The sequence below is a fragment of the Taurulus bubalis genome (genome assembly GCF_910589615.1).
Source record: "Taurulus bubalis genome assembly, chromosome: 18".
Classification (NCBI taxonomy): Eukaryota; Metazoa; Chordata; class Actinopteri; order Perciformes; family Cottidae; genus Taurulus; species Taurulus bubalis.
The window spans coordinates 16,811,170-16,823,398 of NC_136606.1; the positions used below are offsets into that span (position 1 = coordinate 16,811,170).

Genomic DNA, 12,229 nt, shown 5'->3' on the forward strand with positions numbered 1-12,229 from the left:
ACGCTCTCTCCCTTGAACCTCTCCTCCACAAAATACGTTCTAGCACTCAGGGGTTGTTTTATCCAGGTTTTAATGGAAGATTGATTTTATCCGCTTATGCAGATGATATTATATTTTTTATTAAGAACCAGGACGAGGTCGATATTTTAGCGGGTATTGTAGAGGATTTTAGCTCGGTTTCGGCAGCGAGGGTCAACTGGGGGAAAAGTGAAGCCCTCGCTGTCGGTAACGACTACGCTCCAATCCACCTGGGCATGCAATCAATTTGCCTCTTATTTTGCTGATAAAATTCAGAAAATTAGACAAGCAGTCGGTGGCTCCACACCAACCACAGGATATGTGTTGTCCCCATCTTTAAATAGCATCCATTCAAATAGCATGACTCACTTTCACTCAATTAACCAAAGAAGCCTAGAAGACATTATACAACATCTGAACACATCCTCCTGCTGCTTGGATATTCTACCAACACACTTTTTCAAAAATATTTCACACTGCATGACCGCTGATCTTTTACAAATTGTAAACACATCCCTTCTCTCAGGTGTCTTCCCACAAGCCCTAAAAACTGCAGTTATTAAACCACTTCTAAAGAAGACTAGTTTAGACCCCGAAATATTGAAAAACTATAGACCAATATCAAACCTCCCATTCTTAAGTAAAATAATGGAAAAAGCGTTTTTTCAACAGCTGAACAACTTCTTAGCCGAAAATAACTGTTTCGATGTCTTCCAGTCCGGCTTTCGTCAGCACCACAGTACTGAAACTGCTCTTGTTAAGGTTTTCAACGACATCCACTTAAACACAGACAGTGGCAGAACTTCAGTCATAGTATTACTGGATCTCAGTGCTGCATTCGACACGGTCGATCATGACATACTACTAGACAGACTGAAAGTCTGGGTAGGACTCTCTGGCGCAGCACTTAACTGGTTTGAATCCTACTTGAAGGACCGACAATACTTTGTGTCGGTAGCTAATTACACATCAGAGCTGACTAGGATGACATGTGGTGTTCCCCAAGGTTCAATACTGGGGCCTCTTCTGTTCAACATCTACATGCTTCCACTGGCTCAGATTATGAAAAACAACAAAGTGTGTTATCATAATTATGCAGATGACACACAACTCTACATAACTATATCACCAGGGGACTATAATCCCATACAAGGGCTGGCTAAATGCATTGAAGAAATCAATAACTGGATGTGCCAGAATTTTCTTCAATTAAATCAAGATAAAACAGAAGTAATTGTTTTTGGTCCCAAGGACGAACGATTGAAAGTCAGCGCTCAGCTTCAATCACTAATGTTAAAAACCTCAAACCAAGCCAGGGTACTGGATTTAAAACAACATGTCAGTGAGGTGGGAACAAACAATTTAATTAAAAGAAAAACGTTTTTGAATATATCATCAAAAAAAAGTCGGATTGTCTAGAGTAGCAATGCCTTATTTCTGGATAAAACTTCGTAGTCGGGTAAAGATGTTTATATCAGGATGAAAACCTTCTTTGAGGATAAAACCTTTCTATAAGCAACTTTTCCCTTCCTGAAATAAAATAATGTTCTTTTCTCCACCAGCTGCAGATATGGTACTGCAGTCATCACTCTGGAATGTCTCTTGATTTTCGCCGTGTGAATCATAATTGTTTTACAGTCCAGTGTTATCAGTTTGTTCAGACAGGGCCTTGTCATAATGCGGGTGAACCAGGAGTCTGCTGCCCCACTCCTCTTGGTGGGGAATTGGACCACGATTCCAGCAGTTTGTTGAAGGGGTTGTAAATCCCTGCATTCTCTGCCATCCTCAGAACCCCTGGTCTCTGACCCGTCCAGTGCCGTGCTTGTAGGAAATATAAAATACAACAGGATCAGTCAAACATTCTACAGACACCTCACCACCTCCCCCTCCGCCAGTAACCTGTCTAAATGCCATTCCATTCTGCATCATGTATCCAATCAACCCTATTTTATTGTTTCCACCAGAGGAATATTGACTCGAACCCTGCTACAGTTTGATTCCGTGTGATGTCATCACATTAACCCCTTCAGGGTCCCCACTAGAGTTCCTTCAAAGAAGTATCTAGTGAAACAAGTGTAGTTTGCAGGCTCAGGGTGAGAAATAGGGTGCTGGGTCATTATACTGGAAAGGCGGCACACCTTCTGTTACTTGGCAGTTCAGGGGAGAAGATTGGTTGTAGGGCGCAGTGAACCTGGTCTCTAGTGTTTGAACTCTCCACCCGAGACATAGAATTATTTCCATTACAGGTACTAGCATATAATTCGATACGGGTTTCTCTACACACACATCATCATTGTACCTGCAATGGCTCTCTGTGCCTGTATGCGATGGGGCCACGTCAGTCTGGCAGTCAAGCTCTCCTCCTCTTCCTCACCATCAGGACATGGCGGCGGGTCCCCTCCCATCACCAGGCCAAGAGGCACCGCCCCGACCCACTGCTTCGACCGAACGCACTGCAGACTGCAAAATACAGGAGACGTATTCTGTTTGTCTCCGCTGCGATTGAGACGTTTTCTTGCTTTTAACTCATTTCAGTCATCCAATTAGCACCGGACCGCAGAGAGCATCAGTGCAGCTGCAGTCCATGGAAGAGCAGAGAGGCGCTGTGCAGCCCAGATGTGATGACGACACTGTAATGGAAAATGTAACTTGTCAATTTCCTTCAGTGGAAAGCAAATGCGATGTGAAACACTTAAATGTCTTTAAGTATTTATTAAACAGAAACTAGTAAAACATTCAGCTGAATGGGCAGAGCTCTTTCCCCACAAAATGGTTCAGAGGTCTGACCCCAAACAGTGCAATGACGTGGTTGTTCAGTTTATCTGTGCGCTTCATGGACTCCAGTGAGGTTCTTCACAGTCAAACATGCAACCCTCCATGAAAAGGCTTAAAGTAAATCCACACCAAGTCCGTTTCTCTTCCTCATTGAGTGTTAAAACAAGCAAAAGCTTGTTGACAATAAACATGTCATGACTTCTCTCGTTTCAGCCTGAACTCTTCTGTTGCAGCAAGGTAGCTTTCTGTTGTGTTGACAGAAGTCATGCTGGCACACTGACCAATCACAGCGCATGTTAATGGTCACGCGAGCCCTGTGACGAATCACACGTCCAGAGACGCTAGAAGGCCGCTCAGATGTAGTTTAACTCTTCCATAGAGAAACAGAGGTGAAATGTGATTGGATAAGCGCATTCCTTAACCAGCTGCCAAGCTGCGCTGTGCCGCAGGCCTGAAGCTGAGGAACAGAGGAAGACAGGTAATAGGCAGGTTTTCCTCCGGGTAACCCGGTTTCCTGCCTAAGTGTTTTTACTTTCATTTATATGTTTTAATTTAAAAAGTTTCGGTGATCCGGCTTCCTCCCTCCCTTAAAAACATATTTCTTTACTTTAAATGTTTTAAAGGGTGTAGTTCGAGTGATCCGGCTTCCTCCCTCCCTTAAATTTTTTTTTTTTTAAACTTTCATTTATGTTCTAAAGGGGGTGTTCCGGGTGATCCGGTTTCCTCCCTTTAAAACATAAATTAAAGTAAAAAAATATGTTTTTAAGGGGGTATTTCCATGATCCGGTTTCCTCTCTTAATACATTTTTTTTTACTTTACTTTATATGTTTTAAAGGGGGTATTCTGGGTGATCTGGTTTCCTCTCTCTAAAACATATAAATTAAAGTAAAAAAAACAATTTTTTAAAGGGGTATTCCGGTGACCCGGTTTCCTCCCTTAAAAACATATAAATTAAAGTAAAAAAATATGTTTATAACAACAACAGTCCCATTTAAAACCTGTGTTTCTGTTAAGGCTGCCGATTCCATTGCCAGTACAGCACTTAGTGTAAAAGACAATAAACAAACGCGTTTCCTCTTTTATCAGTGCCGCAACAGAGCCATGGGGCTTGATGAGAATAGTCCTCCTGGAAGTCATTTTTAGGGCGCTGATTGGATAAATTGTATGTCATTAATTTATTTCTTTAATCAGTGATTGGCTAAAATGCGTATTAGACCCGTCTTCCTTGGGCAGAATCGATTGAGCCCCAAGACGTGCACGAGTAGCAGAGACGTGCACGTGAGCAGCTCGGAGGAGGTGCATGAGCAGAGAGGACAAAGCAGATATTTGGCGCAGATATCCTATTTTATAAACAATACTGGGTATATTCCATAGCTCAAAAACACAACTATTGACAATGTGTATAATTAACAATATTATTTAAAAAACGTTGATGGCTTAAGGTGGGCGAGGCCAAGCCCCGTTGCCCCCTATTGGCCGGCCGCCACTGTACACGCACATATATGTTTGTTGTTTTTTGAAGTTGCTCTGTGAATCACATTCTCTGTTTTCTGCTTATATATAATAAGTAAAAAACAAAAGTGAGACATTTATATTCTATATGATTGTACTCCTATTATGGCATTCATGTGACAATATACCGTCCTGGTACGAATCTGTCTTTTAAACCAAATCAACTATAGCCTGATGCATTGGAAGTGCACAAACAATCTCTGTGGCTCAGTCTTTTAGGTCTTTTCCAAACGCAGAGTTGTTACCCCCTTTGGTCCCTATTGGTATCACAAATGTTACAACACATTAAAACTTGAATCTAAAGAGGCGTTAACCTAAAATACAATGTAGAGACCAATTAACTACTAAATAGCAGTCGGCGGGCCGTACATTTTATACATAGGCCTGCTGTCTGATATCGTATACATAAATACGCGCATGATGGGATGCTGTTCGGCGCAAATTCATCCAAGCGTGCTTCTTCTTCGACATGTTTAAGTGGCGGATCGCAACCAACTTGACTAGCTGCAGACCGCCGGCGCCACCTAATGTACCGAGTGTGTGTGCAGGGTGCTTTGCTGTCTCAGTGAAGAATCACAGTACAGAAACCCTCGCTGGCCGTCACCATGTGTTTAACCGGCAGAGAGAGAGAAGAGAGAGAAACATAGAGAGAAACAGAGGTGAGATCTGATTGGATAGAGAGCGTTAAGGAGCGTGCTTGAGGTAGACAAGCTCGCTGGCCAGACCAGACGCAGACAGACCAGGCATGAGAAACGAGGAGACAGGAGCTGCAATGAAAAATAAGATAATAGGGAAAAATAATTGTAATATATGTAGTGTATTTGTGAAAAAGAATTACATTATAAAATATATATATAACTTTTAATTATAGTTAAAAAAAGAATTACAAAAAAATAAAAAAATACTAAATTAAATTAAAAAAATAGCTATAACTTTGTGATTCTGTTTAGACCAGCAGAGAAGGCTAAGCAGGCCCTGACGGCCCGCCACTGCTAAATAGTTGCTGCTTTGGCAAATTACTCTGATAAATAATTGATTTGTGGCTGACGTAAATATATACCAACACTTATTTCCCAAAAAATATATACATATGACATTTGTAAAATCTATTAAAATGCGGTTCATCAAACTGCATAACAGCTCTACCCTAAAAAAGTTAAGAAAATGTTACTACTCCTGGACACATTTACCTGTGCGGCGCCATTTTCATTTATTAGGCGCAGCTAACAAAAGTAGAGCTGCTGCCTTTTCCTGTGTATGAAGGGGAGGAGCTGTGTGCTGCTCTGAAGAAGTGCTGACATTTCTTGTAAATGGTCAGGAAGGGGTGAGCAGGGTTTAAGGTGCCATGTAACACAGGGACTTCCTGTAAAATACAGCAGGGCCGGATACAGAAGTCGTGTGACAAAGCTTGTGTAATATGTTATAGCTAATAGTAATACTATCTTGATTAATTCATCTAGAATAACTAATGTCTCTTCATTTCTTTGTTAGACTACATGCGTATACTCATCCAAAATGATTCAAGACTGTATATAGTATTTGGTATATATTCTCACTTGTACTTATACACTTAAAAACTCCTTCCACAACCGAAACCTCCATAAAAAGCTTGAGTTTCACTTTTTATTTCTGGGCGTGGTTTAGTACACATCGTTCTACCAGAGCTGCAGGAAATAAACTCCGAACCGTCTGAACTTCAGCTGCAGTATCTTCTCCTCTCTTAAACACAACCATGGCCAGAAACTTAGGTGAGTCTGAAACTGCATGTTTTAAAGTACAGTGAGTGTTTGGTCATATAGCAGAACTCACTGCTGAATCCAATTTCATGAGATGTTCCTCTGTACCTCCTATTAAATAATACTTTATTATACTTACTGGGTAGGAGTACTAAAACATTATCTAGTTTTTCTGACTTTAATACCAAGATTGTAACCTGATTACAAATTCTGGAATACTTCTTTTCTCTTAAAAATCGCGATTTCTTGATCCCTAGAAAAAGAAAAAGAAAATAAAAAAGATGCATTGTTGAGTCAGACAAATGTGTTTTTTGTTCTTAAGAATGTGAGTCTGAAGTTAATTTGCTCTGTTTTTGTCATTGTACTGTTATTTGGGAGGGAGGTTAAATGGTCTTTTGGAGGGAGGTTCAGGTGAACCTTTTCAATGTATTAAGTGGTGTGACTGACATAAACTGTTTTATTATTTAAAAAAATATTTTAACAAGAAAAATGTTTATTGTTAGAAACCCTTAAATACATGTGTCAGTGTCAGCGTCAGCCAACCTTTTCTGCGATGTATTAAGTGGTGTGACTGACATAAACTGCTTTATTATCAACATTTTATTTTAACAAGAAAAATGCTTATTGTTAAAATCTTCGAAACCCTTAAATAAATGTGTGGATAGGTGGACAGATTTCAACCTGCAGTTCCACTTTCAGCTGAAAGTGGAACTGCAGTTGGAACAGAGCAGAGTAGTTTAAAAGCCCTGCTGCCTTTTCCTGTAAGTGGTAAACTGAACATTATATGGAAGCCACATTAGATCATGGAGAGAAAGCCTGATTGACAACATTGATTTGTCGCAAATGAAAGTCTGCAAGAAATGTTGTAAATTGGAACCTCAACAAATTGAACTTTTTGGCTCTGTCAAAGCAGCAGAATGGATGCTTCTTTTCTTTCCTGTACACGTTGCACTGAGTACAATGTGTGTACAACCTGATGTAGATTCTTATTCAGTGTCACCTATTCTTCTACACAGAAAGCAGCAGAAACGATGAGGAAATGAGGATAGTGATGGTGGGGAAGACTGGGATTGGGAAGAGTGCCACTGGAAACACCATCCTGGGACGACAGTGCTTTGAGTCAAAGTGCAGTGCAAAGTCTATGACTGTGGACTGTTCCAAGGGCAAAGCTACAGTGGACGGGCAAAAGGTTGCTGTTATCGACACCCCGGGCCTGTTTGACACCAGGTTTGGCATGGATAAAACCATTAAAGATGTGGCCCAGTGCATCTGTTACTCTGCTCCCGGACCCCATGTGTTCCTGGTGGTTGTCGGGCTGAGCAGATACACTGAAGAGGAAAGGCAGACAGTGCAGAGAATTCAAGAAATCTTTGGCCAGGCTGCAGACAGATACAGCATGGTCCTCTTTACTCATGGTGACGATCTTGACGACAGTATTGAGGACTTCTTAGAGGATTCCTCAGACCTGCAGGAACTTGTGCACAGATGTAATGACCAGTACCATGTCTTCAATAATAAGCTGAAGGATCGCTCTCAGGTCACTGAGCTGCTCCAGAAGATCAGAAATGTAGTCCAGAGGAATGGAGGACGCCACTACACCAACGAGATGTTCCAAGAGGCCGAGAGGGCAGTCGAAGAGGAGAAACAACGCATCCTGAAAGAGAAAGAAGAGCAAATACACAAAGAGAAAGAGGAACTGGAGAGAAAACTACAGGAAAAACATGAAAAGGAGATGAAGAAAAGGAATGAACGACTCCAGGCTGAGAGAGAGAGGGAGAGGGAAGAGAGATGGGGGGAAATGATGAGGGAGAGGGAGTGTATGAATGAGGAGAGAAAGAGGGAGAGGGAAGAGAGAGAAGCAGAGAGGAAGAGAGGAAGAGAGGAGAAAGAACAGTTTATGGCAAACATGATGAATACAATGGATGAACAACTCCAGGCTGAGAGAGAGAGGGAGAGGGAAGAGAGAGAGAGGGAGAGAAAAGAGAGTCAGGAGGAAAAGAAGAGGGAGAGGGAAGAGAGAGAGAGAAAAGAGAGTCAGGAGGAAAAGAAGAGGGAGTGTATGAATGAGGAGAGAAAGAGGGAAGAGAGAGAAGCACAGAGAAAGAGAGAAAGAGAGGAGAAAGAAAAGCGTATGGCAAAAGAGATGAAAACAATGGAGGAACAGTATCAAAGAGAACTGAGAGAAGCAAGAGAACAGGTTCAGTCAAAGCATGAAGATGAGGCCAGAGAGGAAGCTGAGGTGTTTAATCCATTACGTCCTCTGGTAACAGTTGGTGAAGGAATAGTTAAAGGAGTAAAAGAACTAGGAAAAATAATTGGACGTTTGTTCTCAGGCATCTAAAATACAGAGGAAGCCTCCAGAAGCTACTCACAGGAATAAATGAAATACAAATGATTTCATCCACAGAACTATAATCTATTCCCTGTTTTTAATTACTAGAATTAATGATAATGAAAGTAATTGTGTTGAAGCTAGAGACAATTGTGTTGTCAGGCATCATATTGTACTCTCTCATTGATATATTTTTTAATGATTTATTTTTAATAAGGCCTAAAGTGGTATTGAGTGTGTAACATTTCAAAGGATTAGATTTTAATCAACAGCACAGTTTGTCATCAAAGCATTCTTTTCACAAATAATGTAATGCTGTATGTGTTCATATGCTAAACTGAACTATTAAACGTGATATTAACACCAGAACCTTTTTCAGAGTCATAATTAACGGTTCAACCAAGAGTTCAAAGGTCACAAGTCTTCGTCTCAAGTTTGACACACTACTTCATGTGAAACAGTTCTTTACACACACAGATATGTTTGGGTGTTATGAAGTTGCTCTGTGAATCACATTCTCTGTTTTCTGGAAGTAAACATTTATATTCTATATGATTGTACTCTTACTTGTACTGTTATTTGGGAGGGAGGTTAAATGGTCTTTTGGAGGGAGGTTCAGGTGAACCTTTTCAATGTATTAAGTGGTGTGACTGACATAAACTGTTTTATTATTTAAAAAAAATATTTTAACAAGAAAAATGTTTATTGTTAGAAACCCTTAAATACATGTGTCAGTGTCAGCGTCAGCCAACCTTGCAGTTCCACTTTCAGCTGACAGAGAGAGGAGTTTAAAAGCCTGTAGGTGGTGTAGCGTAACTGGAGGTCCTGGCCTGTGGAGAGGAAAGAAGCAGAGACAGCAAGACCTTCGCACCTAACCGGTGGCACTCCGGATATTATTATAGTGATCCCGGAGGAAATGATAATCCTCACTGATATTGGTATAATGCCTTCAATCTTTTATCTCGCCCCATGCTAAATCTTTAGGATTTTTTAAACAAGTTATAGGTTTTTTCAAGGGTGTTTTACAGCGTGCCCTCTAGTCCCCTATGGTAGGCTGTAACTCCTCTCAACCCTTATCAAGCGAGGACGTATATCGTCTATACCTTCTCTCTACCTATTGACACCATCTCATCATGCATGACAAACACTGCAAAAGTCTTCACCCAAAGATACTTACCTTAAGTTTCTTTGGTAGATCCAGTCGTCACTTCTGTATCTCACGGTCGATGGACAGGGGAAGAGGGTTTAACTTGTTTTAAAGAACCAGAATACTTTCAGAATACTTTCAGTCACTTACGAATGGTACGGCCAAGTTTTATTAAAGTTTATCTCACATACAACAATTTAAATTCAATGAAGCAGTTTCATTGTCACAGATTCAGATTCAGGGCTGGTAAAAACACTTTTCTTCCTTCTGTGGAGCTGCAGACTCTAAAGCTGGGACAGGGGCGAATCAGGTTGTTTTTACATCCTGTCTCTAAGGTCAACCACAGGTTCGTATCCTATTACACAGGAGAGACACTTATTATATCGAAAAGATTATAAAACATAGCAACTTATAGCATCCTATGTATTTTATGTACTATAATCGAATAAAACAGTATATATGTGCAATGGTTACACTAAAAAGGAAAAAGGTTACATGCTATAATAGTGAGACTTTTTTTAACTTTCATACTTTTCCACGATCTCTCTGGTGAACTGAACAACAAGCGTAAGTTCTGTCAGGAAGACACTCTTTATTCTCCAGTTCATTCAAGTCTCACAGCGATTACTCCATCAGCTGATTGGGGGCGTGTGTTGAATGAACCAACCAATCAGAGTTGGCGCAGTTTCCGTAAGCCAATCACAGTATTGTCGTGGCCCTGCTGATGCTCCTCCTCTCTCCCTCCTTCTGCTGACATGACTCGTGGCTATCTGGATCGTGGTCCATGCCTACTACTCATTATATGAATAATTTATGTCATATTCATGTAATGTGCTGTAACTCTGTTACGTTGTTCATTCTGTACACATGACATCTATTGCTTCTGTCCATCCGAGGAGAGGGATCCTCCATGTTGCTCTTCTGAAGGTTTCTTCCCTTTTTTTATTATTATAAAATAATTATTATTTTATTATTATTTTATTATTATTATTTGTTATTGTACAAGAGCCGTCACTGGCTTTATTTCCACACCATTATGTGCAGGTGGTGAAGATGAGGTGATGGAGAGCAGTCAGCTAGTCAGCAGAAAGGCAGCAAATGTCCAACATTTCCACTGTGACTGGTATTACAGGTATTACAGGTACCTTTCACAGGGTACCTCTCCATGAAGTTCATCACAGAATGCAGAGCGAGTGTTTTACTATAAATTAGGCCTGTAACGTTAAGAAGGACATTACGGTATCATTCAAACCATCCACCCATCCATCAAACCAGTGTTGTGCTATCATGTGATTGTAACTATCTTTTGTCTCTCGCACACTAAATTTACACTTTTGCCTCAATGACAATTGGAGATGTGAAATGAACAATCACCATTAATTACTGGCAGGGTGGTTGTGCTAAGAATCATTGCTACATAGTACACTTACTAAATCACTATCTTTTCTTGCGAAAGAGAAACCAGCTAATTCGTTATTCATGTCAAAACAGCATTCAGGTTTGGCAACTAAATATACTTCAGGGTCGTCCTTCAATCGGAGGATCTGCACTTTGATCTCCGGCTCCACTAGTCCATGTCGATGTGTCCTTGGTCAAGACATTTAACGGCAAATTGCTCCTGAGAATGTGTGTGAATGTTAGTTAGTGTCCCGATGGGCAGGTGGCACCTCGATTGGTAACCTCTGCCATCAGTGTATACATGTGTGAATGATGACATGTAGTGGAAAATAAAGCGTTTTAAGTGGTCGGAAGCCCAGAAGAGAGCTATGCAAGTACAGTCCATTTACTTAATAGTGTTCTAGTCAGATTTTATTGCACCTTTCGTTCCTTGCACAGACCAGGTGGTCTTTATGTCTTTGCATCACATATTCTTAAGTTGCTATTAGTTTGAGATATGTTTAACTACATTCTTCTCTTCTCAGAGCTTTCAGATGTTTTTCTGGTATTTCCATGTGGTCTAACGGTAAAGTAACTTTGTAGATCAAACTGATGTGGTTTCATCACATGTGACTCACATTGAAACAATAGCAAAGATCAAAGTACTTCACATTAATAGATGCAAATACACATGTTTAAACATACTGTAAATGAGGAGGATATAATATTCTAAGTTGCTCATAATATTAAATACAAAACCACCACTAACTACAGCCTAAAAAATGACCAGAGTTGTATTCACACCAATCTGACACACGACTGCAAATTATAACTTTCCCATTATGAAGCTAGAAGTTGTTGCAAGGCTGTTGTATAGGATTGCATTCAATTATACCGGTACCTAATAATCACAATAATCACTGAGTTCAAGGCAAATGGCCTTTGTACACTATTAAGTAAAATGATTACCATCAAGATCAATATATTAATCAAAATGTCAACATTAAATGTCTTTAAATGTGTCTAAAAAACATAAATATAAATGTTGCCATATAAATGTTCAATAAATGTGAACAAATGGACAACTCCCTATAAATTAATCATTATAGTTCTTTGCGCATTAAAGGAGCTGCACATAAGGCAGGAATAAAATATATAAAAGAAAAGCCAAAGATATAGACCTTTAACCCTGTATCAGCACACATAACCCCTGGTTAAAATATGAATCTTATTTATCTGTTCAGTAGCAACACAGTATATGCTGAGTTCATTCAGCGAGTTGTATCTATTATTACCAGTAGATGGTAGTATTTGTCTTTCACATTCATTGG

At 40.1% G+C, this 12,229-nt stretch overlaps 1 protein-coding gene across 1 annotated transcript; it reads left to right on the top strand.

The window, feature by feature from the left end:
* Positions 1-6,001: 6,001 nt before the first annotated feature.
* Positions 6,002-8,666, top strand: LOC306751113 (uncharacterized protein). Its single transcript, XM_079234648.1, has 2 exons — positions 6,002-6,054; positions 7,059-8,666. The coding sequence occupies exons 1-2, from the start codon at positions 6,039-6,041 to the stop codon at positions 8,381-8,383; spliced, it is 1,341 nt and encodes a 446-aa protein (XP_079090774.1). The 5' UTR covers positions 6,002-6,038; the 3' UTR covers positions 8,384-8,666.
* The last annotated feature ends 3,563 nt before the right edge of the window (positions 8,667-12,229 follow it).